This window comes from Lutra lutra, chromosome 10 (genome assembly GCF_902655055.1).
Source record: "Lutra lutra chromosome 10, mLutLut1.2, whole genome shotgun sequence".
NCBI classification, from domain to species: Eukaryota; Metazoa; Chordata; class Mammalia; order Carnivora; family Mustelidae; genus Lutra; species Lutra lutra.
In genome coordinates, this window is record NC_062287.1 from 29,428,197 (window position 1) to 29,454,002 (window position 25,806).

The 25,806-nt window shown below is 42.3% G+C and overlaps 3 protein-coding genes across 18 annotated transcripts in view; 2 read left to right on the plus strand and 1 right to left on the minus strand.

The window, feature by feature from the left end:
• Positions 1–4,112, plus strand: part of VPS26B (VPS26 retromer complex component B) — a 27,232-nt gene extending 23,120 nt beyond the window's left edge. The window contains exons 7-8 of the mRNA XM_047693141.1: positions 2,656–2,730; positions 3,822–4,112. Of these exons, the coding sequence (XP_047549097.1) occupies positions 2,656–2,682 (27 nt within the window). The 3' untranslated portion in view covers positions 2,683–2,730; positions 3,822–4,112. The remainder of the gene's footprint in view (positions 1–2,655; positions 2,731–3,821) is intronic.
• THYN1 (thymocyte nuclear protein 1) lies at positions 290–5,969 on the minus strand. 14 transcript variants are annotated; one of them, XM_047693149.1, is made up of 9 exons: positions 5,848–5,969; positions 4,993–5,120; positions 3,163–3,344; positions 2,286–2,354; positions 2,082–2,141; positions 1,857–1,949; positions 1,205–1,300; positions 824–974; positions 290–495 (listed from the first exon to the last, which is right to left on the minus strand). In XM_047693149.1, the coding sequence occupies exons 2-9, from the start codon at positions 5,033–5,035 to the stop codon at positions 449–451; spliced, it is 741 nt and encodes a 246-aa protein (XP_047549105.1). In that variant the 5' UTR covers positions 5,036–5,120; positions 5,848–5,969; the 3' UTR covers positions 290–448. The 14 variants fall into 14 exon arrangements, with proteins under 14 accessions (XP_047549105.1, XP_047549110.1, XP_047549103.1 ...); XM_047693154.1 differs by having other exon boundaries at positions 4,993–5,042; positions 5,848–5,865; XM_047693147.1 differs by having other exon boundaries at positions 5,726–5,861.
• On the plus strand, positions 5,582–25,456 carry ACAD8 (acyl-CoA dehydrogenase family member 8). 3 transcript variants are annotated; one of them, XM_047693138.1, is made up of 12 exons: positions 5,582–5,714; positions 6,748–6,872; positions 11,410–11,510; positions 11,947–12,116; positions 12,878–12,987; positions 13,400–13,476; positions 13,879–14,016; positions 16,100–16,235; positions 16,331–16,428; positions 16,783–16,935; positions 17,610–17,712; positions 24,808–25,456. In XM_047693138.1, exons 3-12 carry the CDS (start codon positions 11,415–11,417, stop codon positions 24,858–24,860), a joined length of 1,134 nt encoding a protein of 377 aa, XP_047549094.1. In that variant the 5' UTR covers positions 5,582–5,714; positions 6,748–6,872; positions 11,410–11,414; the 3' UTR covers positions 24,861–25,456. The 3 variants fall into 3 exon arrangements, with proteins under 3 accessions (XP_047549094.1, XP_047549095.1, XP_047549093.1); XM_047693137.1 differs by lacking the exons at positions 5,582–5,714; positions 6,748–6,872 and adding an exon at positions 10,655–10,709; XM_047693139.1 differs by lacking the exons at positions 6,748–6,872; positions 11,410–11,510 and having other exon boundaries at positions 5,594–5,714.
• The last annotated feature ends 350 nt before the right edge of the window (positions 25,457–25,806 follow it).

Here is a 25,806-nt window from a genome sequence, read left to right on the forward strand (position 1 = left end):
GCACATGCTGAGAAAGGAATGCCAGTTGTACCCTCATCTGGCAAGCTGTGCTGAAACTGCTGATGATTTACCCCCCTGTGGAACCCAGACGACTTCAGGGGCAGGTGTGGGGCTGGTGTAGAAAGATGAAATTTTATTTCAGTAGGTGGTAACAGACTGAACCCTGCACCCTGGTATTTGCTACAGTAAAGGAAGATGGTAGAGGTAAGCCTGCATCTTACAGAGGGGCAGAAAGATCTGCAGGGGAGTAGTCTAGTCCAGTGCCATTTTAAAAGAAAAGCTTTCCATCTTTGATATTAATGTTTTATTGGAAAAGGTACATGAAAACCATCTACATACACAACCCCAGGTGAACATAACATGCAAGCCACCACACACTTTATTTTGTCTTAGAAAAGCTTGACTTTTTTGGAGTAATGTCTTGCTCATTCCAGCAACAGTGTCCCAGTTAACTTGGCTCCTTTTCCTCCAGGCTCAAAATAAAATAAAACTCCTCTACCAAAGAAGGGGAAAAAAAAAAAAAGGCATTAGGTGTGTCTCCTCTTGAATAGAAAAGTCGTGCCAGGCACTTCACATTGTTACTGAGGCAGGTAGTCATTCATTCAAAAACTATTTATGGAGGGTCTTACTGTGTGCCAAGCACTGCTGGGTAATAGGTACGTAGTAATGGGTAACTCCAGACATAGTTCCTCCCTGGGTGTTATAGATGAGGAGACAGGCTCAGAAAAGTTTAATACTGTGCCCAAGTTAAATCACTAGTAAATGTGAGTTCATGGAGTCCTCCTGGTGTGTGGATAATAGAAAGCAAAGGGCCCGCTCTTACCTGGGGTCAGGGGTTGAACTGAGAGTCTCTGGCGAGTGAAAAGAGCCATATCTTTTAAGGGGCCTCCAGTGGTTTTGTGAGCTTGGTGATGGGTTTTGAGCTCAGCCAGGGTAATGTAACGCTTCATCATCCGAACAAACTGTACATCCACCTATATGACAGAAAGGAATGTTCAGGCAGTTTCTGTCTACTGTGTTATTTGCTTCTTGTGGGAGGTTCTTAGGGGCAGAGCTGCCGGTGTTCTGTTCTTATCTCCAAAAGAGGTTTTGGGTTTAAAAGCTGGACTGTGTACCTTGACCTAAAGACAGCATACACCTTCTTCCTCCCTCTCTTTGTCCATCCTTTTCCTCTCATGAAATAGGAAAAATAAGTACTCTTTACCATGGACCATTTAGGGTTGTCTTCTTTGCTGGATGGGTCATAATAGGGACTGTTTTTCTCAAACTGTGTGTGGTCTGGGTAAGCCTCCTTCACAATCTGAAACCAAAACCAAATCTCTAATCATTTGCCTGTACAGTCAACTCCATGGCCAATTTTTAACTCAAGTCCAACTTTCACTTCTGACCCTGTACATAGTTCTTCTGCCTTGCTCTAGAGCCACTATATCTGGAAATAATAACACAGTCTAGAGCAAGCATAGGAAATCAAACCTGTTTTGACAAAAATCTTGAAAGTAGGTTTTAAAACCACGTATTAAAGGTTATTATTGGTACCACTGTTTTTTCACCTATAGTTAATAATCTTATCCTAATAACTTCTGGTTTGAAAGAGCCATCATCCAGCCTGTTTTTGAGTGAAAGACTGAGGCAGAGAACGAAGAGAAGTCAGTACCAGTGGGACTGAACTGAGGCCTCTCTTGTTATAGTCCTTGCTGTACTGGAAAAGGCCAAGGTGGTTTTTCCATATTCTTGTGACATAAGGGATGGGAAGGAGAGTATTTCTTTTTTGTTACTGATCTAAGCTGTGTTCCTTTCTATCTATATGAGTAAGTCTCCTTGAAGGGGGAGGGATTAACGCTTATTGTACAACCAACCTTCACAAGTCCTGCGATGCCTGGCTCTTTGCAGTTGCTATGGTAGAAGAAGGCTTCTTGCTCCAGCTTCATGGCTCGAAGGAAGTTCCGGGCCTATCCCAGGAGAGAATAAACAACAACTATCCTCCTCACCCAGTGGAAAACACTAATTAGCGGAATCAAGTCTGCTTTATTGGATGAGTTTTTCTTTCTTGCAGCTTCTTCCCAATTCAATTCAATACCTTCCTTTGCTGAGACACCCAGACTGGTATGCAGACACTGGCCAGAACACAGGCCATTTGTAAACTGTATGCAGAGGAATTAAGATAGTGTTGAATATACAGTTTGGGATCTTGGAAAAAACAATGCTGGCCAAGAGATTTTGCTACTGAATAAGTCCTAGAAAGGAGACAGGCATTTCTTTGACCCTGGGGACTCTTACCCTCTTACCTGGTAGTTGCGAACACCATCCCAGCATGCTGTCTGCTTGGGCTCTGCTTTAAGATCCTCAATGCTGAACTAGGCAACAGGAAATGAATTCATTCATTAAACAGTCTTGGGGCCAGTTGGTAGCATATGGAAGTAGAAAGGTTTTTCCCCTACGTTGAGGGTACTACTTGCTGTAGTGGAAGTCTGTAGTTTACTGGGAAGTAGTTACACAACACCACTTCTATTGGGCAAAGGTAGAGTAAGCGTTGCGTTACCTTGTTATCCTTGCTAATTAAAAGGATTAGTTGAATAGATAATTTAAATGATAAAATAACCTATTGGTTATTCGTATTTCACTCATTAAACTATTATATATTTCTATTTTCTCCAGGCTGTTACTAAAGCTGATTTATATTAATTCAATGAATATATACTAATTGTTGGCAGAGAGATACATAGGAGTATGGTAAGTGTCAAGAGTAATGCAACCTAAGATTGAAATGTTGCCCAGATCAGGGGTTGGCAAACTACAGCTTTGTGCCCAGGCCTGACTTTGGAAATAGTTTTATTGGAGCACAGCCACACCATCTGATTACCTTTTGCCCATAGCCACTTTCTTGCAACAACAGCAGAGCTGAAACAGCAACCATAAGACCCAAAAACCCAAAATATTTATTATCTGGCCTTCTACAGAAAAAAGTCTGCCACCCTTTGCCCTAGATAAAGGATTCACAAAAGAGATAGTTGATGGTAGTAAGTCCTGCTGATTTTATTCTTTATAATCTATTCCCTAACCCTACCCTTTTAAGAAGTTGGTGATGGAACCCTGTGGTGTCCCATATTCACTTCTCACCTAAAAAAAATAGTTTGAAGGGATTAGAGAGGTACCTAGTCTCACCTTCACATCGACACCTTTCTCTAGTCGGCTTTCTGGCTCAGACTTCATCAGCCAGTAACTGCTTAGATTCTTCCCACAGTTTTTAGAGGCTGAAGTCTTCTCAGGGCTGGAGTTACCCATTGCAGCTAATGCCCCTGCTGGGTTCTTAGTCTTGGTACGTTTTCCTGCTGGCTCCTTATTGTCTGCAGTAGAAGCAAAAAGAAGAAACTGGTGAGAAGTAATGCTCTGTGTGGGGAAAGCACATACTTTGGAGTCAGACCTGGATCCAAATCCTGCCTCTGTCAGTTACTGGCAGTAGCAACTGAATTGCTGAACTTCAGTTTATCTATAAAAATGGGGCAGGAATGCCCATCTTACAGGGTATCTCCTGGATTATCCATTCAGTGGGATAAAAATAGTGTACACGGTTTTGGGTTAGGACTGACAGAGTCCCTGGGTTTCTACTAAGTAGAAAGTGCCTCTGCTGAGGCTCTCTCTCCAATAAGGAAACCGAGCACCTACTCCACAGACTTATTTTGAAGATTAAACAAGGTAGTGCAAACAATGGGATTAAATAATGGTTGACATTATAATAAATGCTCAGTAAAGATTATTATCACCAACTCGTGGTTCTTTTTTGCTTGCTCACTATGCTTGTGGCCTGCCTCCTGCTCCTTGAGGGTGCCAAGAGATGTTGGATAAGACAGCTCATTCTGGACTTCGAAGACGTGGCAAAGATGATTTTTTCCAAAGAGAATTAGAGCAAGAGTGCCTGGAACGTAGTAGGCACTCAATAGCTAAGTTGTTCAATTCTTACTATATAAACTCTATTTGTTACCCTAACAATAACTCAGTTAATCTACATAATGTATGAGATGTTCTGTTCATCTGCTAAATGTGTCCAGATTACACATTTCAGTAAACGGTATAATCAGGAACTGTCCCCTGGTCTATCTGAATCCACACTTCATGACCATATCATACTACCTCTGAATTAAGCCCCAGGTCCTGCATCAGCTCTCATTAAGTATCATTCATAGACGTCTAGTAGTTTGATCCTCCCTAGCCTAGTTTTTAGGTGATCCCTTTGGAGTTAAGCACACTGCAAACACCATTATGTGTTAATAATGCAATGTACTATAGTCAGTCCTAAAGCACTTTCTCTACCGTCAGTTGTTTTGTTCCTGTTCATCTTCCATCCATCCTCATGAATATAAAAATGGCATCACACTTTCTTTGCCTTTGGAAAGCTTTCCCATTTTTTTAAGGATGGACTTAAGTTCCACTTCCTTCTCAAGGTGTTCCTCCCTGCTCTCGTACCCTTAGCCATGGTTTCCTAAGACCCTTTTCACTTATGTCTGTTTGCATTTTCCATGAGAGCACAACTGTATGTTCTTTGCCTTTGTACAAGCCACCCTGTATCTACACCAAACAACTACTGTTTAATGAACAGAAGCAGCTCTGGGTATAAGCTTGGTGGGAAGAGGAAAGAAGATGGAGGGCCGTTAAGGATAAAACAACAATCCACAAAGGATTCTCCCCACAGGCAGGGATTTGAAAGTGAACAGTATTTTTTTTTTTTTAAGATTTATTTATTTATTTGAGAGAAAAGAAGAGTGTGTGAGAGCCTGGGTATCAGCAGAGGGAGAGGGAGGAGAGAGCACCCTCCCCGCTGAGCACGGGGCCAAGTGGGGCTCCATCCCACCCTAAGCTCATGACCTGAGCCAAAAACAGGAGTCCCATGCTCAACCGACTGAGCCACCCAGGTGTCCTGAAAGTGAACAGTATTATACAGATCCTAGAGAAACTTTCTTTACAGGGCTACCTTTTTGCAGCCTAGGGGCAGCTCACCTGGCCCCGCAGCCCCGCTGAGCCTCTTCCGGGGTTTCGGCATGGTTTCCCTGCGGGGGTCGAAGAGCAGAGGATTCCAAATCAACCGAGAGAAACAAGACGAAGCTCTGTTATCTGCCCCCAAAAACCTGCGCAAAGCAAGATGGAGACAACGAGAGAGAAATCTTGAGTCTCAGCCCCGAGGGATTTTTGCAGAGCACCGATGCAACTGGCCTTGGGCCCCTCAAATCCTTCCCAATTATCTACGACCCCATTTCCATCTTGCAAAACCTGCCGCTAAAGTCTCATCGGTTCTCTCCCTGATCGTTCTCTCACTCATTCACCATTCTTCCGAGCCACTGATCCCACAACTCCGCAGACCGAACCCCAACCAGGCTCCAGAAGGCCGGCACTGAGTCCCCCGCCAACACCCGGGCTAAGTACCACAAGGCACTTTTGCGCCGCGGACCTGGGGATCTCTGGGAGTTGTAGTCCTGCTCTGGCATAGACCCGGCTGAGTCTGGGCCGTGAGGGCGCTGGGTGCACTACAGCGCCCAGGGTACACTGCGGGTCCGGTCTGTGCCCTGCCCCAGGTCACTGCGTGCAGGTTCTGGCTGGAGAAGGAGCTGCTAATATGTTGCGGAGCGGCTGCGGGCGGCTGAGAGGGTGCTTCTACTGCCTGCACGGCGCTCTGCGGGTCCCCCCCAAGAGCGGTCGCCGGAGCTTGGTCTCCTGCATAGATCGTAAGACTCACCCTGCTGGTGCAGGTGTCCGGTCCCTGGGCGGGGAGGGGGTGCCGTGGTCTGAGCGCCCAAAGAGCGCTTGTCACCCCCGGCTCGCTCTGGCGGTCACCTGGGCCACCACCCCCAAGCCCACCTGCCCGTTCCCGAATGGGCTTCCCCCGCCGGCTGGTGTCCCCATTCTGTCCACCTGACTGGCTTCTCTGACAGCCCTCACTCTCTGCGGTCTCCATCTGTGGCGCCCCTGGGCCTCGTCTGCTACTCTTTCACCCAACCCCAAACTTGTGGGTGGGAAGTCTGGCGTGGGAAACACGTGCTGCAGGCGGTCCTCTGGCTTTTTAACCCTATCTTCCCTCCTGCCTACGTCACAGGGACCCTCTGAAGACCAATGAAGATAAAATACAGCTTGGTCTTGGTTGCTGATGATATTTGTTAATTGTTCAGGTCTTCCACAAACGTACTTGGTAGTATCAACCTCTTGATAACAAGTCTAATACGTTGATATCAGGTTTAATAAGTAAATAAATACTTATGAATACAATAACTAAGGGTTTTATAATGAACCTCACAACTCTGAGGGAGATTCTGTTACTATCCCTACTTTCAAATAAGTAGTGGGTGCATAGAAACTCCTGGCGGTGTTTTGTCTTGTCTTAATCCTAGGTGGTAAAGGATAGTACAGATGTAAATAGCTTGGGCTGGTTGTGACAGATGAAGGGAAGCTCCTTTAAGTGATGCAAGATTTGCTCAGGCAAATTTTGTGACTTAGCACCTATAGTTATAAAACACTTTTAGTGTTGAAATTCCTGTTGAAAAATAATTACTACTGGAAATGGGAAACTACCCAGAGTTGACAGACCTGAATGTCTTCAGGCACCAGGCGAATAATTTGGATGTGAGTATCAGGGAGTGATGGTGGGCCTAGCCCCACTAGGAATAACCAGCGACTTTGTGACTCTGACCATTACATAATCGTGTTTTTTTCTTCTGGAAAAAAAAAAATCTTTTTAATAAATGTCGATTTTCTTTATAATAGATTTGGTATGAATCCCTTTGATTGACACCCAGATCTATGACATACACTAGGATAGAATACCGTTTTCCTCTCCCTGTCCTAAAACTCCTTCACAAGGTGCTGCCTGTTCTACCAATTGGAATTAGGTAAACAAGGTCACCCTTGCTGATAACAATGCAAATAAGGAGTTGTTCTGGTAACAAATATATTAAATATTTAATAGGTTAATATTAAATACTAAATAACAAATAGGTTACATAGGCTACAGTATTTCTAGCAGCTCCTTGTGTAGGTTGAGCCAATGAGGTACTTTTACACCTTTTTAAAATAAAGTACCTCTTCATTCGTAAAATGAAAGGAAACTACCCTTTCAATGTATCATTCTACATACTAGAATATAAAATTAATGGGAGTGATTGACAAACATTTGTTTCATTGCATATTTTAATAAGTGAAAAATTATTTTTAAGGGAATTCTGATTTGTATTTTACTTATTATATGGTATACATATTCATTATGTATACTTCCCTCATCCTACAGATGAGGAAATTTACTCAGTGTCTAATGCAGCGGCCTCATTTTACAATGGGATAACTGAAACGGATTGAGGTACTTGACTTACTGAAAGTTGTACATTTAATACATTTAATAACTTCAGAACCAGAGCTCAAACACCTGATTGCTTGTCTAGTGTTCTTCCACTACACTTTGCTGCTATGTCACAAGCATTCTTTGAACACCAAGATTCTCAAATAGAACTGTTGATTCTCTTGTTAGGTTTCTACTTTGGATGCATTTAAGATTCTTATGTTATTTAGTTATTTGTTTTTGCCTGTTGCTTACACTTAGGTTGTTACACAGTCAAGGGTTTCCTAATCTCATTTGGGCCCACTTTCTTTCCTTTCTTTTTTTTCCTCCCTGAGATAGTGAGTGTGTGTGTGCATGTACAGGCATGTGGCAGTGGGAGAGGGACAGCGGAGAAGGGCAAAAAAATTTTTAACTTAAATTCAATTAATTAACAAATAATGTATTATTAGTTTCATAGGTAGAGGTCAGTCTTACATAACAACCCAGTGCTCATTACATCACATGCCTCCTTAATCCATCACTCAGTTAACCCATTCCCCCATGTCCCCCCCTAGAGCAACTCTCAGTTTATTTCCTATGATTAAGAGTTTCTTATAGTTTGTCTCCCCCTCTGATTTCCTCTGGTTTTATTTTTTTCCTATCTTCCCTATGATCCTTTGTTTCTTAAATTCCACATATCAGAGGATATGATAATTGTCTTTCTCTGATTGACTTATTTCACTTTGCATAATACCCTTTAGTTCCACCCACATTGTTGCAAGTAGCAAGATTGTGTGTGTGTGTGTGTGTGTGTAGCTGAGTAGTGTTGCATTGTATCTGTGTATACACCACATCTATCTGTGGATGGACATCTGGGCTCTCTCCGTAGTTTAGCTATTGCGGACATTGCTGCTATAAACATTGGGGTACAGGTTCCCTTTTAGATCACTACATTTGTATCTTTGGGGTAAATACCCAGTAGTGGAATTGCTGGATCATAGGGTAGCTCTATTTTCAACTTTTTGAGGAACCTCTGTACTGTTTACAGAGTGGCTGCACCAGCTTGCATTCCAGGCAACAGTGTAAGAGGGTTCCCCTTTATCTGCATCTGGGAAAGAGAAAATCTTAAGCAAACGCCGCCGCTCCAAGGGCAGAGCTCAACCCAGGCTGGATCTCCTGACCCTGAGACCATGACCTGAGCCGAAATCAAGAGTCACATGCTTAATGGACTGAGCCACTCAGGAGCTCCAGGCCCTTTTTCTATTTAGCTTTGCCATTTTACATTTTACTATGTGTTGGCTTCTTGAACTCTGCTAGTAACTGTCCAACTTCCTTAAGTCTGGTTTTTGTTTTGTTCATTTTTAATGTATTCTGGGAACTCAGGTGTTTTTACTTAGTTACCATGCTTTCTTGCGTAAAATTTGCTTTTTAACTTGCCTTTTCCACTTTTTTCTGCCAAGTAGTGCTCTCATTTTATTGGCATTCCTTTATCAAAAAGTGGGTTGGATGTTGTATTTAAAAATGTGTAATTACATTGTATATTCTTGCACATAAGATTTTCATACAGTTGTTCCCTGATGTTTATTTAGGATACAATTCAAACCTATTTCTTAAAACATTTTGTTTCTTGACCTACTTGTTTTACTCTAATAAAAATAATAGTAAATGTTTATTGAGCTCTTTGCTGGGACTGAAATTCTGTAGCACTTCTCTTTATACTATAAGATTTACATTGTCACCATTTATGTCATCCTTTGTGTGAATGGACTGTATTCATTTTTGTAACCCCAGTACTGTTCCATAGTAGACATTCAATAAATATTCTTTTGTGAATGGTCTTTAAGATATGATCTACAAGAGCATTTCTGCAAGACTTCTGCAAACAAATGAATGACCTCTTAGTCAGGAACCGTGAATTGTTTATTCCTAACCATATTCCTGAGAGTAACAACCAATGTAAATTTCTGCTCTATCCAGGCTTCTCAAAGTAGCCTAATCTCTAATCCTTGTAAGTAATCCTTTCTGAGATTCTCCAATACCGACCGACTGCTTTCTCCTGGCTCACATAGCCAGCCATTACTGCTGCCTGTGCCTGCCCTAAAGAAACGGACTCTGCAGCCTGCTCTTCTTCTCTAATGGAAGGACTATGCATCACTGTTAGGCACTGAAATAAATTCTTATTAAGTGTGGCTCCATAGTCTTGCTTTAATGCTCTTTAGCATCACCCCATAATGACCACATCTTTAGCACTAAAGGATGAAACCTGAGTAGGTAATACAGAGCCTTGCACTTCTTCTTTCCGCCCTATATTGTACCTCAGGGCTTCACTTGGAAAAGTATAGGCGTACACTCTATTTTTTCTTACACACCTGCAGCAGGTTGTCCTTTCAAAGTGACTGTAGTAAGAGACAACAAAAGAGACATAAATATGAACAATGTAAGTCTGAGTCACTCTGTGTAGGTTGTTGATCCTGATGCAGATTCTCAGGATTTGTGGTCCCATCTTTTCTGAATTTGCTACACTATTGCCAAAAGGTTGTTTTCACGGGAGATTTGCCTAGGCTGTTTACTTTCAGCTCTGGCCTACTGCTGGCTGGAAGTCTGCATCACTGCAGAATAAGAAAAATATTTTATACCTTACTTAATTAGCTAGTTGACTTGGATGTCTGCTTTCTAATTCAGTGTGATCTTACTCTCTGCAGTTTTTTAAAAATTCTGTAAAAAATGGTGTTCATGTCATTTGGGGAACTGGCTATTTAAAGAAAATGTATGGGGACGCCTGGGTGGCTCGGTTGGACGACTGCCTTCGGCTCAGGTCGTGATCCTGGGGTCCTGGGATCGAGTCCCGCATCAGGCTCCCAGCTCCATGGGGAGTCTGCTTCTCCCTCTGACCTTCTCCTCGTTCATGCTCTCTCTCACTGTCTCTCTCTCAAATAAATAAATAAAATTTAAAAAAAAAAACTGCTTTAAAGAAAATGTATGAAGTAATGATATTGTGAATTGGTAGTCATTCTGTTTATGTTGGTAGATAATAGTTCTCTTTCTCCTAAAGAATATCACCTCTGATAAAGGACTACTTTGGTGTAGTCTTTTATTAGGTGTTTAAAGTTCTAGAGAAACTTCTCCTAATGAGGCCACACTGTGTATCTGTTGATGTCAGTCAATTCTTTGTCCTTAGCTTTTAAGTATCTTAAACCCAAAAGTGAAGGAATTGCCCAAAGTCACATCACTGATAGTTTATGATAGAAAATGTTCTGAGAATGCTGAATCCATTGGCTAAAAACAGATATAGTAGGGCCTTAACCATGTTTTCAAAACTAGAAGACTTTTTTTTTTCATCATCAATGTTATCAGTGAATGTCTGGGATTTGCCAAATGCATAGCCTTATTAGAAGATCTTTCCCTTACTTTGAAGGTAAACCAAAGTACACATATCTTCCTTTTCCTATTGACCTTTTTTTTTTTTTTAATTTGTTTATTTGAGAGAGAGCGAGAACAGAAATAGGGAGAAAGAGCATAAGCCAGGAGGAGAGGGAGAGACAGGCTCCCACTGAGCAGGGAGCCCGACGTGGGGCTCGATCCCAGGACCCTGGGAACATGACCTGAGCCAAAGGCAGATGCTTAATCAACCGAGCCACCCAGGTGTCCCCTATTGATCTTTTAAAATGAATATGTTGAAACAGACAGCTATCCAGATTCATAGATAGGACAGATTTTTCCCAGGATACTAATACAGAAAAGGTAGGACATCCTAAAGGAAAAAAATGTTTACTATGATTTGAAGGTCAGTGTATGTTTACTATTTTTTAATGTGGATTTATGAGGAGGAAGAGATAAATAAGAGTACTGAAAGAATAAGCAATTGGGAGGTAAATGAAGCCAGCCGATCACTGGGGAGGAAAGAAGAAAGGAAAAGAGATAGTATATCAGATATTATCAACAGATAATATATAATATATTAATGGTGGGCAAGGCCATTCTATGGATGTTAAAGGTTATACCGCATAAGAGAAATGCTACAGCATGTCCCTGTCTCAACTTCACGCCTCTTGATAGTGGCAGTACTCTTCCCTGACCCCTGTCCAGGTACTGAGTATATGCAATCTTACCCACAGCTTCCATGGGACTGAATGAAGAGCAGAAAGAATTTCAGAAAGTGGCTTTTGACTTTGCTACCCGGGAGATGGCTCCAAATATGGCAGAGTGGGACCAGAAGGTGGGAGTTTTCCTTGTGGCTAGACATTTCAGCAAATGCCCCCTGTAGTGACCCTGTCTTTGTCCCCTTGTAGTCCTGACTGTTCTGTGTTTATTCTCCTTGCACAACTCTTAATGCAAATGAGAGTAACGGTAATGTGATTCCTTCCCTCATCTTGTAGGGACTAGTTTTTTGTTTATTTTTTTAATTGTACATAGATTTGGACACTCTTAAAACCAAGGCAGTTCTGTTGATAATTAAAAGGAACTTTAATGCTAGAAAACCAGTGCTTATAGAATGCATTTTAACTGCTACTATAGATAACAAATAGCCTGTTGAGTTAAGGTAGGATATACACACTCCCAAATGCAAACCTCTTAATCCCTCATTGTGCCCTTTGAAGAAAAGTCCGTCTATGAATCTCTTACTGATGACCCTGTTCTCTTTTTGTATGTAGGAGTTGTTCCCAGTGGATGCAATGCGGAAAGCTGCTCAGCTCGGCTTTGGGGGAGTCTATGTACGAACAGATGTAGGTGGGTCTGGACTGTCACGGCTCGATACATCTGTCATCTTTGAGGCCTTGGCGACAGGCTGCACCAGCACCACAGCCTATATAAGCATCCACAAGTGAGTGCCAGAGCTTGATGAGCACAGTGAAGTACTCATCAGGTTGACTGGGAAATTTCAGATAAATAGGGAAAAGTTCATCTTTTCAAGTTGATTGCCATTGAGAAACCAGACTATAAAAGGTCATGATCTCAGGGTTGTGGGATTGAGCCCCATGTCAGACTCCACACTGTGCATGGAGCCTGTTTGGAATTCTCTCTCTCTCCCTCTATGTCTACTCCCCCCACCCTTACTCCTGAGCACATGCACTCACTCTCTCTCTCAAAAAAAGAAAAAGTTCATTCTAGGTCTGCTGCTGCCTCTCAGACTTGAATCTGTCATCTTAGTTGTATGTTGCTTAGCAAATGAGGTCTGTCTGCCTTCTCACAAATCCTAGATTGAGCTGGAAGCAAACAGACTTCTCCAGGAGAGTGGTCAGGGCCCTGTTCCCATCTTCCTCAACCCAAAGATGAAGCCCCCCAGGAATTTGTTAAAGTACATATAACTCTTTGATTTTTAGGGAACTCATCTAACCTAAAAATAGCATGAACATCCAGGTGAGAAACACTTTGGCCCTGCTTATCTCTGGGTAGTACAGGTTCCATGAATATGTTTTAACCCAGGCCTTTCCTTTAAAGTCGAATCTTCTTAGTGGTGACTTTCCTCTTCCCACTCTCTCTTCCTGCTTGGCTGCTTGTCTTCTCTTGCCCCATCCCTTCCCCCCTCAGATTTCCTTTTCTCCATATTAGCTCTATCATTGTCTTTTCTTCTTGGTATATCAGCATGTGTGCCTGGATGATTGATACCTTTGGAAGTGAGGAACAGAGGCACAAATTTTGCCCACCGCTCTGTACCATGGAGAAGTTTGCTTCCTATTGCCTCACTGAACCAGGTGGGTTTGCCACACCACCAGCAAGACGTAGTGGGGGTGCTGCTCAGGTGACACCACGGAGCACTCTCTCATCCCACTGACACACATCTGCCACAAAGCTGGGTTGCGGAGTAACACATTCCCATGGCCTGATCTCACAAGCCTAAGAGTGCTCTAGGGCAGAGTCTCTCCAGGCTGCAGATGGGAGCCTCCTTGTACTCAGTGTGTTGGGAGGTAGAAAATGGTCTAATTGTTGTCCACAGTTTTCACCAAATACAGAGAGTTCCTCTGGCTATCTGCATTTTGAAGTATGAAACACTGAGCTGTTGGTTATAAGGGAAGATTTACTTGGAAGTGGAACTGTGCTGGGGCCCCCTTACCTTCACTGACTTTCTCTCCCACCTTCTCTGCTTCCTTTTGATGCCTGCCTCAGGAAGTGGCAGTGATGCTGCCTCCCTTTTGACCTCAGCAAAACGACAAGGAGATCATTACCTCCTCAATGGCTCCAAGGTACCAGCATGCCCACCTTACAGAACACCTTGGAGATTGTTCCCACCTTTCTGCTGACATCATCTGGATCCTTGCTATCTACAAATTAGTATTTCCTAGGAGTTTTACACATTGGGTAGAGAACCTCTGACCTATTTCCCTTTATTTACCTTTACTTTCTCGATTTTCTGATCTGAATCCAGATAATCTTGCTCATTTTTGTTTGTCCTTTTTATAGTCTTATCAGCTAGATTCCCAATTCCCCAGTCAGCACAGGTTCTTTTTACCCCTCCTTTACCCCTCTGTACCATCATACCTCTTGGTGTCTTACTGTCAGGAGGACTCTTGATTGTTTTCCCGGGTCTTAGGCTCCAGGGACAGATGTGTTTCCTTAACCCTGTACACCCCCTCTCCAACCCCCAGGCCTTTATCAGTGGTGGAGGTGAGTCAGACATCTATGTGGTCATGTGCCGAACAGGAGGACCAGGCCCCAAAGGCATCTCGTGTATAATTGTGGAGAAAGGAACCCCTGGCCTCAGCTTTGGCAAGAAGGAAAAAAAGGTGAGTGGCTCTTGGACACAAAATAATGCAAGTTCAAACAATTCAAGAGTCTGGCACCTGCCAGACCAACCTCTGTTCAGTTTTAGGGAATAGGTAACATACTTGCTAACTTGACTTGGACACAGTTGCTTCTATTAGGATTTCAACAGGAGCATATAGAATAGACTAGGGCATGGCTGAAGGATCACACCACTGGCAAAATGGCACAGTGCCCCAGTAAGTTGATCAGCTGCCTGCTTTTTAGCGTGAGAGATTTCTCGGACATCTGTCCCACCTTCACTTTTGGCCTGTATTTCTTATCCATCTTCTTATTTTGGCACATTCTTTTATCCCAGGAAGAAATACTTACAGATCTGGTGGTGACTATAAGTCTTGGGGATGAAAAGCATATGGGCTACTTTTCATCTTTAAATAAAAATAAAACTCATTGGAGATAATTGTGTTTCAGTAATAAAAAGGGAGAGTATTTCCACAGGTGCTTTGAAAAGACAGCCCTAGGACATAGCAATCCCATAGCCAGACCATGAATAGTAGATGTATGATTCCATAGCTGTAGCTTGTGGGAAGATGAGACCCATTCAGACTTGTTAGGCCAGGGGACCAGAATAGTCATCTCCCCCTACTATGCACTGTTATAGTTAGGATTCTGGGGGAGAAGTCAGGTAATGAAATGACCCCTAACTATACTTCTCCTTTTTTTAAAAAAAGATTTTATTTATTTCTTTGACAGAGAGAGAGAGCGATCACAAGCAGGCAGAGAGGCAGGCAGAGACACAGAGGGAAGCAGGCTCCCTGCTGAGCAGAGAGCCTGATGCAGGGCTCCATCCCAGGGCCCTGAGACCATGACCTGAGCCGAAGGTAGAGGCTTAACCCAATGAGCCACCCAGGCGCCCCTATACTTCTCCTTTTGTAGTTCCTAGGGTTTCCATGTTTCCCCTCATGAGCTTTCCTGATACTTTATAAACTGCCAAAGAGTTAGAGGTTGTAGTGCCTCTTTTCATTTATAGTATAGTAGGTTTTTACTAGATTCCTACTATGTGCAAAGCATGATGCTGGCTCCTGGGGTGAAGGAGGATACAAAAGTCACCCCTAGCCTTATTTGAATTCATAAGACATACGTTGTCTTATCTGTGTAAGATGTATAAGCTGTGATTGTGGTATGTAAGTTGTGTATGTGTTACGTAAGATACATAGCTATAGAATATCTTAATTCTAGAAATGTCTGCTTTGGGTCATACAACAGGGACAGACTTACATAGTCTGACACATAATTTTACAGGATCAAGTTACACTGATTTAGGTTGTTGGAGCTTATAAAGGCAGTGATGATTATTTCAACACACATAGGTAGTATCCACCACAGTGTCTGTGACATGTGTTGACAGAACACCAAAGCTGTCAAGTTTCGTGCCTAGAGAAAAATTGCAAATAAGTTCCAGAAACAAAGTGTATCATTTCTTCCTTTCAGTTTCTGTTTTCTCTCACTTTTAAGTGTATACTTTTATCTTTCTTTTTTAATTCTTGGTTTTGCTTTATATATTTTTTTATGTAAGGGAAATTTGGAAGGATACCTGTGTATTCATTCGACAGCTGGTGAGTGCTCACTATGTGCCAAGCATTTGTAAACAGTAGGGGTAGGATAGTGAACAAAGACAAAGCTCTGCCCTCATAGAGATTACTTGTCAGCAAGTAGGGACAGGCAACAGACACATACATAAGCAGGGTACCTTCTGGCAGTGCTCTGTGCTATAGAAGGGATAAAACAGGTTGATAAAACAGTGAAGAGAGCTTGAAACTTCCGTGATAGGTCTGGGCTCTCAGAAGTCATGACTTTTGAGATGAGATCCAGAGTATTAGAAGAAACAACATAAGAATTCTGGGCAGAAACAATAATAGATGGCCTGTTTGGGAAACCAAAAAAAAAAAAAAAAAAAGTTCAGTTTGGCCCTAAGGTAGTGAGCAAAGAAGAGAACAGAGTGGGATGAAATTGGATAGGCAGGCAAGGGCTTGTAAGCTGAAGGGAAGAATCACTGCCCCGAATGCCACCCTGTTGGGCAGCCATATAGTCCCTGATTTTTGCCAGGTGGGGTGGAATTCACAGCCAACCCGCGCCGTGATCTTTGAAGATTGTGCAGTGCCCGTTGCCAACAGAATTGGAAATGAAGGACAGGGCTTCGTCATTGCCATGAAAGGACTGAATGGAGGGAGGATCAATGTTGGTGAGAACACAGCAGGATGGGGCAGGGAGGCAGCCAGGCTGGGGCAGGCAGCACTGTCCTGGCTCAGTTGAAATGTTCACACTCTTCCTTTCCAGCTTCCTGCTCTCTAGGAGCTGCTCATGCTTCAGTCATCCTCACCCGAGACCACCTCAGTGTTCGGAAGCAGTTTGGAGAGCCTCTGGCCAATAACCAGGTAATTTCCCAGAGGCCCCTGCATCTGCTTTCCATGCTGCAAGAGACCTGCTCTGTGGCCCATATTCTCTTGGAGGGTGAGGCTATGAGTTTTCACTGGAGTTCTGCCCCCGTCTTAGAACTTGTGTTCTGATTTTATCAGTAATCTTTTTCAGGAGGTGATATTGAAGCACAGGGCAAAGTAGGCTCAGAACTCACAAGGCAGTACATTTTCTTTGTAGAAGAGGCAGGGTCTTTGAAGCTTGGGGTCAGTTAGAAAAGGTACCTCATGAGAGATGTCTTATAGAGGGTCCCGGATCGGTGCTGGTCTAAGCCTGTGTATCTTGTCCGGTTCTCTTCTCCCCTATTGCTGTAGTACCTGCAATTCAAACTGGCTGATATGGCAACAAGGCTGGTGGCCTCACGGCTGATAATCCGCAACGCAGCAGTGGCTCTCCAAGAGGAGCGGGAAGATGCAGTGGCCCTGTGCTCCATGGCCAAGCTCTTCGCTACGGATGAATGCTTTGCTGTGCGTGCTGATGCCCTCTGGCTGCCTTGGGTGGACAAGGAGCAACTGCTAGGTCCAGGGATATTAAGAGCCATTAGTCTACTCCTGGGGTGCTGCAAAGATCACCTTGGGGCTTAAGGATATAAATAAACTCATGAGAGGCCTGCTTGGGAGCTCTCAGAACTGACTTTTTACCTGCTCTGTGCAATTATGCACTCAATTCTGTCACTGTCATTCTGTTGTGTTCTAGATGAGACACTACCTTTGGAAGAAGGTTTGGGGCAGCTCCATGCCTCTTGCTCAAATTTAGCACTAGGCTGTGCTTAAAATGTCAAGGGCAGAACTATTTCCACATGAGGCTACATTGTCACTAGATGGCATCATAGGAAATTCACATGATCCCATCCAAAGTGCTTGTGGGAGGCTTGTCCCCTGCAGATAATAAAGCAAGAAAGGCAGAGCTCTCTGAGTTGCTTGCCTGGTGAGAACTGACAAGTTTAGTAGGTAAACTTTCCATGTTGTCTAACCACACAGAATACAGAGCCCCTCTTTGGGCTTGGCTTGTTATCTATAGGTTGTTCTTCCTCATATTAGTTTACAGCAGGCTGCCAGATTGGGGGCTGGGGTAGAAAGAAAAGCCTTATGTTCCACAGTCTTCCCCCAGTCAAAGATGTCTAATCCCTGTCTCCCTGAAGATCTGCAACCAGGCTTTACAGATGCATGGAGGCTATGGCTACCTGAAGGACTATGCTGTTCAGCAGTATGTGCGGGACTCCAGGATCCATCAAATCCTAGAAGGTAAAAATTGCCAGAGCTGTTCTCCAGAATGCTTATAGGCTCACCACTTTCCCCAGCCTGTCTGTCCCCGTGCTGACTGGTTCTGAGGGTTCCATCAGGTCTTGTTGTCTTTTGCCTTTCTCCTTCCACTTTCTCCTGACCCCGCTCTGGAGGTGTTTGTGGATGCCATACAGAGCACTAGCTTGGGAGTCTGGAGGCTCTGCTTTGTCACCATGAGTAAGCTATCGAATCACCCCATTTCTGCTTTTTTTCCTCTGCAAATTTTAGAGAACACTCAAATTCAGATAATATGTGGGAAAGCATTTTGAAAACTTCAATAATAACTCTTTACTTTTATAAAGTACTTGGTTCTCAGGGATCTCAAAACTTCTGTACAGGGCAAATGTGAGCTGATTGAATCACAGGCAACCTCTATAAATTAATAATATCTCTATCAATATTGCTAATGGATTTTTCAGTTAACTAAATCATATGGGTATTTTTCTTGGCAATCATAGACTGGAATGGGCTGGAAAATGTGTAAAGAGCTGGAGGCTGGTTCAGAGCATTGGCCTTTTCCACTCTCCACACAAAGTGGGGATGTTTTAAAACTACATGACTCCTCTCTCAGTTGGCGTAGGCAGCCGGAAGTGGTTACCTGGTAGGAGAGCCAGGTGGGGCAAAAGCTTATCCCGACCTTCAGTGATGCAGTGTGGGGCTGCTCCCAAGGAGGCATAGGAAAGACCTGAGGGCATTGGTGTCTCTGTCATTTTCAAAGCATTTTTGAACCTGAGGAGGCGCCAGAATCTTTCAGAGGGCTTGTGAAAACAGATTGCTGGGCTCCACACCCAGAGGTGCTGAGTCAGTGGGTCTTAGGCCTGAGCATTTTGCATCCCTAATAAGTTTTTCAAGTGAGACGGCTGCTGGTTGTCTGGGAACCACATTCTGAGACATGTTACGTCCAAATCACAGGCTTCTAAAAGTTAGACTTGCTTTCTTCTGCAGATCTCATCCCTGAAATAATGTCAGTGAGCTCAGTCACTGGTGCTCAAGTTCCCCATAGGCTTTTTTGTGTTTACTCGTAAAGTTATTTCCTTACCCAGCATTTAGGAATGACAAGTTTAGTAGGTAAAGAAGAAATGGTAAAAGCCGGGTACATTTATTTGAGGCCATGCCATCATCCACTTACAGAAAATTTGGGGCTCTAGTCTCACTTTGTTTCATTGTGGACTTTATTATAGGATAAATCTGCAGTTTTAGATTTTATTTTATTTGAGATATGTGATTACTTATTTTTCATGGAGGTTCATATCTCTCTTTACATTAAAAGCCACTATAAAAATGAAGCAAGAAGGGGGCACCTGAGTGCTCAGTGGGTTAAAGCCTCTGCCTTCGGCTCAGGTCATGATCTCAGGGTCCTGGGATCGAGCCCAGGGTCTCTACTCAGCAGGGAACCTGCTTCCTCCTCTCTCTCTCCCTGCCTCTCTGCCTACGTGTGAACTCTGTCTGTCAAATAAAGAAATTAAAATCTTTTTTTTTTTTAAGATTTTTATTTCTTTATTTGACAGACAGAGATCACACATAGGCAGAGAGGCAGGCAGAGAGAGAGGAAGGGAAGCAGGCTCCCCGCTGAGCGGAGAGCCCAATGCGGGGCTCGATCCCAGGACCCTGAGATCATGACCTAAGCCAAAGGCAGAGGCTTTAACCCACTGAGCCACCCAGGCACCCCTAAATAAATAAAATCTTTAAAAAAAAAAAAATGAAACAAGAAGTTGATCTTTCAGGAATTATTTTTGTCCTCTTAAAATTTACTTTTCTGATTACAGAAGAAATTGATATATTTATTGTTGAAAGCTTATAAAATGTAAAGTAAAAAAATTCATTTTTCCACATTCAGAATTAATATTTTGGATTCCTTTTATATGTAAATCCAGAAAATGTCCTTTGGGGCTTTTTCTGTGTTTTTGTAGGTACATTTTTTTTAATGTGAAATAGAGTTGCCATACAATATTATATTAGTTTCAGGAGGGCAACACAGTAATTAAACAGTTGAAATAGTTTGAGAAGGAAATATATTAACTCTTCTTTAAATGTTTGGTAGAATTCCCCTCTGTGGCTGTCCAGTCCTGGTCTTTTCCTGGTTCAGAGTTTTTTGATTGCCAGTTCAACTCTGTTACTCATAATCAGTCTGTTCAGATTTTCTGTTTCAGTCTTGGAAAACTGTATGTTTCTAGGGATTTATCTGTTTCTTTCTTCTAAGTTGTCCATTTCTCATTTTGGCATATCATTTTTCATGGTGGCCTCTTATAATCCTTTATGTTTTTGTGGTATTGGTTGTAACTTCTCTTTCATTTCTGATTTTACTCGTTTGACTTCTCTCTCTCTCTCTTTTTTTTTTAAGTCTGGCTAAAGATTTATCAATTTTGTGTATTTTTCCAAAGAACCTGCTCTTGGTTTCACTGAACTTTTCTGTTGTTTTTTTAGTCTCTGTTTCATTTATTTCACCCTGAGCTTTATTATTTCCTCCTTCTGCGAACTTTGGGTTTGTTTGTTCTTTTTTTCTAATTCCTTCAGGTGTATAGTTAGATTGTACATTTGAGATTTTTCTTGTTTTTTTCTTTTTTTTAAGTAGGCTCCACCCCCAATATGGAGCTTGAACTCATGTCCCTAACTTTACCGACTGCACTACTCAGGTGCCCCAGTTTTTCTTGTTCTTGAAGAAGGCCTATATCACTATAAACTTGCTTGTTAGACTGCTTTTGCTGTGTCCCAGAGATTTGGAACTTGTCTTTCCCCTTTCATTTCTCTCATGGTATTTTTTTATTTCCTGTTTGATTTCTTTGTTGACCCATTTGTTGTTTAATAGCATGTTGTTTAGCTTCCGTGTGTTTTTGCCATTTTTTTCCTGTAATTGATTTCAAGTTTTATACCATTGTGGTTGAAAAAAATGCTTAGTATGTCAGTCTTCTTAAATGTATTGAGAGTTGTTTTGTGGTCTCCTTACATGTGACCTTAGAGAATGTGGACTTCCAAGTGCACCTGAACAGGATGTGTATTCTGACATTTTTGGATATGTTCTGTATATATCTGTGAAGTCCTAAAATCCTGTCTGTTCTAACATGCCATTCAAAGCCACTGTTTGCTTACTGATTTTCTGTCTGGGTGATCTGTCCATTGATGTAAGTGGGGTGTTAAAGTTTCCTACTATTATTGTATTACTGTTAGTTTCTCTCTTTATATCTGTTAGTATTTTCTCTATATACTTAGGGCTAGTGGATTGGGTGTGCAGATATTTATAATCATTATATCCTCTTGTTGGATCAGTCCTTTTATCATTATATAATTACCTTCTTTATGTTTTGTTACAGTCTTTGTTTTAAAATCTGTTTTGCCTGATATAAATATTGCTACCTTAGCTTTTTAAAAATTTTCCCTTCACTTAGAATATCTTTTTCTGGGGCGCCTGGGTGGCTCAGTGGGTTAGGCCTCTGCCTTTGGCTCAGGTCATGATCCCAGGATCCTGGGATCAAGCCCCACATTGGGCTCTCTGCCCCCACATTGGGGGGCGGCCTGCTTCCCTCTCCCCCTCTGCCTGCCTCTCTGCCTACTTGTGATCTCTCTCTGTCAAATAAATAAAAAAATTTAAAAAAAAAAAAATCTTTTTCCATCCCCTGACCTTCAGTTTGTATTTGTTTTTAGGTCTGGAGTAAGTCTCTTGTAGGTAACATATATCTGGGCCTTGTATTTTGTTTTGTTTTGTTTTTACCCATTCAGTCACCCTTTGTCTTTTGATTGAAGCATTTACATTTAAAGGAAAAGTGATACTGTTAGATATGTACTTACTGCCAATTTTGTTAATTGTTGTCTGGTTGTTTTTATTCAGTTTCTTTTTTCTTTTCTTGCTGTCTTCCCTTGTGATTGATGACTTACCTTAATGTTATGCTTGGGTTCCTTTCTCTTTATTTTTTGTACATCTCTTATAGGTTTTTCATATGTGGTTACCATGAAGTTCATATATAACACCCTATTATATAGCAGTCTTTTAAGTGATGGTTGCTTAAATTCAAACACATAAAAGCACCACATTTTTAGCACCCTCCCATTTTATGTATTTGATGTCATATTTTATGAGCCACTTAACTAATTTTCTATATATAAGTGATTTTAAAATTACTTTTTCTTTTCTTTTGACCTCCATACTAGCTTTATAAGTGATTGATCCACTACCTATACTAAATGTTGCTTTTCCAGTGAAATTTTTTTTATAAGTTGCTTACTCCTAGTTATTGCCTTTTCTTTTCAACTTATAGTAAGTCCTTTAACACTTCTTGTGAGGTTGGTGTAGTGATGATGAGCTCCATTAACTTTTGTTTGTCTGGGAAACTTTTTTTTTTTAAAGATTTTATTTATTTATTTATTTAAGAGAGAAAGAGAGCGAGCACTCAAACAGGGGGAAGGAGCAGAAGGAGAGGGACAAGCAGACTCTGTGCTGAGCACAGAGCCCGTTGCAGGGCTCGATCTCACAATCCTATGATCATGACCTGAGTCGAAATCAAGAGTTGGATGTTTAACAGATGAGCCAGCTAGGTACCCCTGTCTGGAAAACTCTTTATCTATCCTTGTCAGGTAGACTATTCTTGATTGTAGGGTTTTTTCCTTTCAGCACTTTGAATACATTATGCCACTTTCTTCTGGCCACAAAATTTCTGCTGAAAAGAATCAGCTCATAGCTTTATGGGTGTTTTCCCTTATACATAACTATTTGCTTATAAGAGTTCTCTTCATATGTAATTTTACCATACACACACACACACACACACACACACACATATCGTGGTATGGCTCTCCTGATTTATCTTGTCTGAGACTCTCTCTGCTTCTAGAAATGAGATGTCTCTTTTTTCCCCCAGAGTAGGGAAGTTTTCAGCCATGATTTCTTTAAATAAGTATTCTGCCTCTTTCTCTCTTCTCCTTCAGGGACCCCAATAGTGCAAATGTTAGTATGCTTGATGTTGTCCCAGAGGTCCCTTAACCTATCCTTTTTTAAAATTCTTTTTTTCTTTTTGCTGCTCAGCTTGGTGCTTTGTTCTACTCTGTCTTCCAGATTGCTGATCCATTCTGCATCCTGTAATCTGCTGTTGATTCCCTATAGTGTATTTTTTCATTTTAGTTACTATACTCTGCAACTGTTTTTTGTTTTATGTTTTCTGTCTCTTTGCTGAAATTTTCACTAAATTAGACTACTCCTCTCTCAAGGCCTCTGAGCATCTTTATGACCATTTTTTTTTCCTTTTCACAGATTTTATTTATTTATTTGACAGAGAGAAATCACAAGTAGGTAGACAGGCAGGCAGAGAGAGAAAGGAGAAAGCAGGCTCCCTGCCAAGCAGAAAGGCCGATGCTGGACTCAATCCCGGGACCCTGAGATCATGACCTGAGCCAAAGGCAGAGGCTTAACCCACGTAGCCACCCAGGAGCCCTATGACCATTATTTTGAAACTTTATCAAGTAAATTCCTTATCTCTATTTTGTTCAGTTCTTTTTCTTTTTCTTTTTTTTTAAAAACTATATAGTAAGATTATTTGAGAAATTCTTTTTATTTATTTATTTATTTATTTATTTGACAGACAGCGATCACAAGTAGGCAGGGAGGCAGGCAGAGAGAGAGAGGAGGAAGCAGGCTCCCTGCTGAGCAGAAAGCCCTATGTGGGGTTCGATCCTATGACCCTGGGATCAAGACCTGAGCCGAAGGCAGAGGCTTTAACCCACTGAGCCACCCACGCGGCCCTGTTCAGTTCTTTTTCTGAGGTGTTATTCTTTCATTTGGAGAATATTCTTGTCTCCTCATTTTTGTTTTTGTGTATCAGGTAAGTCAGACTCTCCTGGTCCTGAAAGTAATGTCCTGTATGGAAGGCATCTTGGAGGCTCGGTAGTGCATTTCCTCCTGGTCTCTAGAACCAGGCACTCCCAGGGTGTCCCCTATGTGGTCTGCAAGTGTCGTGCTGTTGTGTCTGGGCTGTGACTACTGTAGGCATGCTGGTAGCTGGCTACAAGGCCTACCTGTGAGTCTTGGGGGTGTGTTAGTGGGCGGCAGTGACTTTGGGTGGGGGCGGGCAGTGGTCCCCACTGAGGTTGCCTGCCAGGTATGGTGGTTAGTACCTGCTTGGAGGGATGTGTGCTGAGTTGAGTGTGTTGAGCCCAAAAGATCTGCAGGTGAATGCCAGGGTGGGACAAGCAGTGCTAGCAAGGTAGAGTGGGTGTCAGGTCTTGCTCCCAAAGCATCTGGCTAACTAAGCTGTAGGAGTACAAGAAAAATGGCACTTGCTAACATTTCCATTCCCAGAGAAAGTTCCTACAGATCCCTGCCCCTCTGGCACACAGCTGAAAATTAGTCATTAAACCTCCCTCATGTGTGACCCAGGAGCTTTTCAAACTGCTGCCTCCTTGCTGGGCTCTGAATGACTGATACTGTGTGTGGGCCCTTTACGAGTAGTGTCTCAGTTTCCTGTAGCCCTCGGGCTCTCCTAGAGTTAAGCTCCACTGATTTTCAAAGCCAGACAATATGGGGCGTCATCTTCCCAGTGAAGATCTCCAGGGCAGGGGCTATCTGCTGTGGGACTTGAACTTCTCACTCCTCAGGAAGGACCTCCACATACTAGCTTGTGGATCCTGTGCTCCTGCTTATGGGTCACTGTGCTGTGGGTTTGGTTCCCAATAGTCTCTGCCCCTCCAACCCTTCTCATGTGACTTTTTCTATCTTTAGCTATGGAATAGCTGTTCTGCTAGAGTTTAGGTTCACAGAGTGAGTTGTGCTGTACATAGTTGCAGCCTTAGTGTGTCCATGGGAGGAGGTGAGCTCAGCATTTTCCTACTTGGCTGTCTTCCCCTGTCCCAGGAGAGGTGTTTCTAAAGAGTAGATTCATTCCTTACTTCCTGACATTTTTCTGCACTTTGCAGGGAAGTCTATGATAATCCCATCCCACTCAGGGTTAAAGCAACAGTTGTGGTTTATAACTGCTACTGTCCTGAATGAGGCTTGGAACACCTTGGTTTAAGCTTTACCAAGCTCTCAGACTTTGCTGCAACTAAATCCTTCATTCTTCCTCCCTCTTGCAGGTAGCAATGAAGTGATGAGGATGCTGATCTCTCGAAGCCTGTTTCAGGAGTAGCCCCCAGACTTGATGTTCGCACATGATGGTTAATGTACAACTCGAATCAGAGGTTTCATGTGGACTGTTAAGTTACAGATGAGTCATGGATGAGACTGAAGGGCTGAGCTCTTCAGCAGCATCATCTTCCTATAGCAGCATCAGCTATAGGAATGGGACAGAGTCCTCAGCAGAACTAGAGGAGTTGCGCTGATTGAGAATGTTACAAGAAGACATACTACCTTGATTTCCTAATGCAAAAAGGTGACCAGTGAAGACTCATCACCAAGTCAGAGTCCTTTCTTGCATCCATGTTGTCCTGATTTGTCTGCATTTGGTAGTTCACCGAATCCCTCTTCCAGGGATCTGAGCACTTCCATTGAGGGTTTTTCCTGATGATAAAGCAAAGGTGTGGGAAAGGAGAAATGAACAAAAAATGTCCTCCTATCTTTTCTTATGCTCTACTAAAGATGCAGAAGGTTTCTGTGGGTTGCATTTCCTTTCTAGTATTCCTGTGAATGTAAGTAATGATAAAATGAGTATTTGGGAAACCTTACTCCTAGGTGTGATTGTACACTTTCTGAATATCAAGGGTTGAAGTTATTTGAAACTCTGAATATTTGTTGTTTTCTTTTTTAGAAATGTGGTCTAAGAATGGTATTTAAGTTTCTATAACCCTTTCTGATAAGTACTTTGAGCATAATTTCTTTCTATCTGAGTTTAAGGAAATGATAGGCATATAGAAGAGAGAGTGACCTGGCAAAAGTGATAAAGTTGGAAGGGATTCATAAACAAGGTAGAAATTAAAATTAAACTTTTATGAAAATGTGTAATACATAAAGAGAACCAAGAAAGTCAGTTTTAGACAGGAAGGAACCAGGAGCAGGAAAAGTGCAGAATTTGTGTGGGACCTGTTTGCAACTTTGTTTTGTTGTGCTTTGGGCTTGGCTTGGAATGGAAAGAAAAT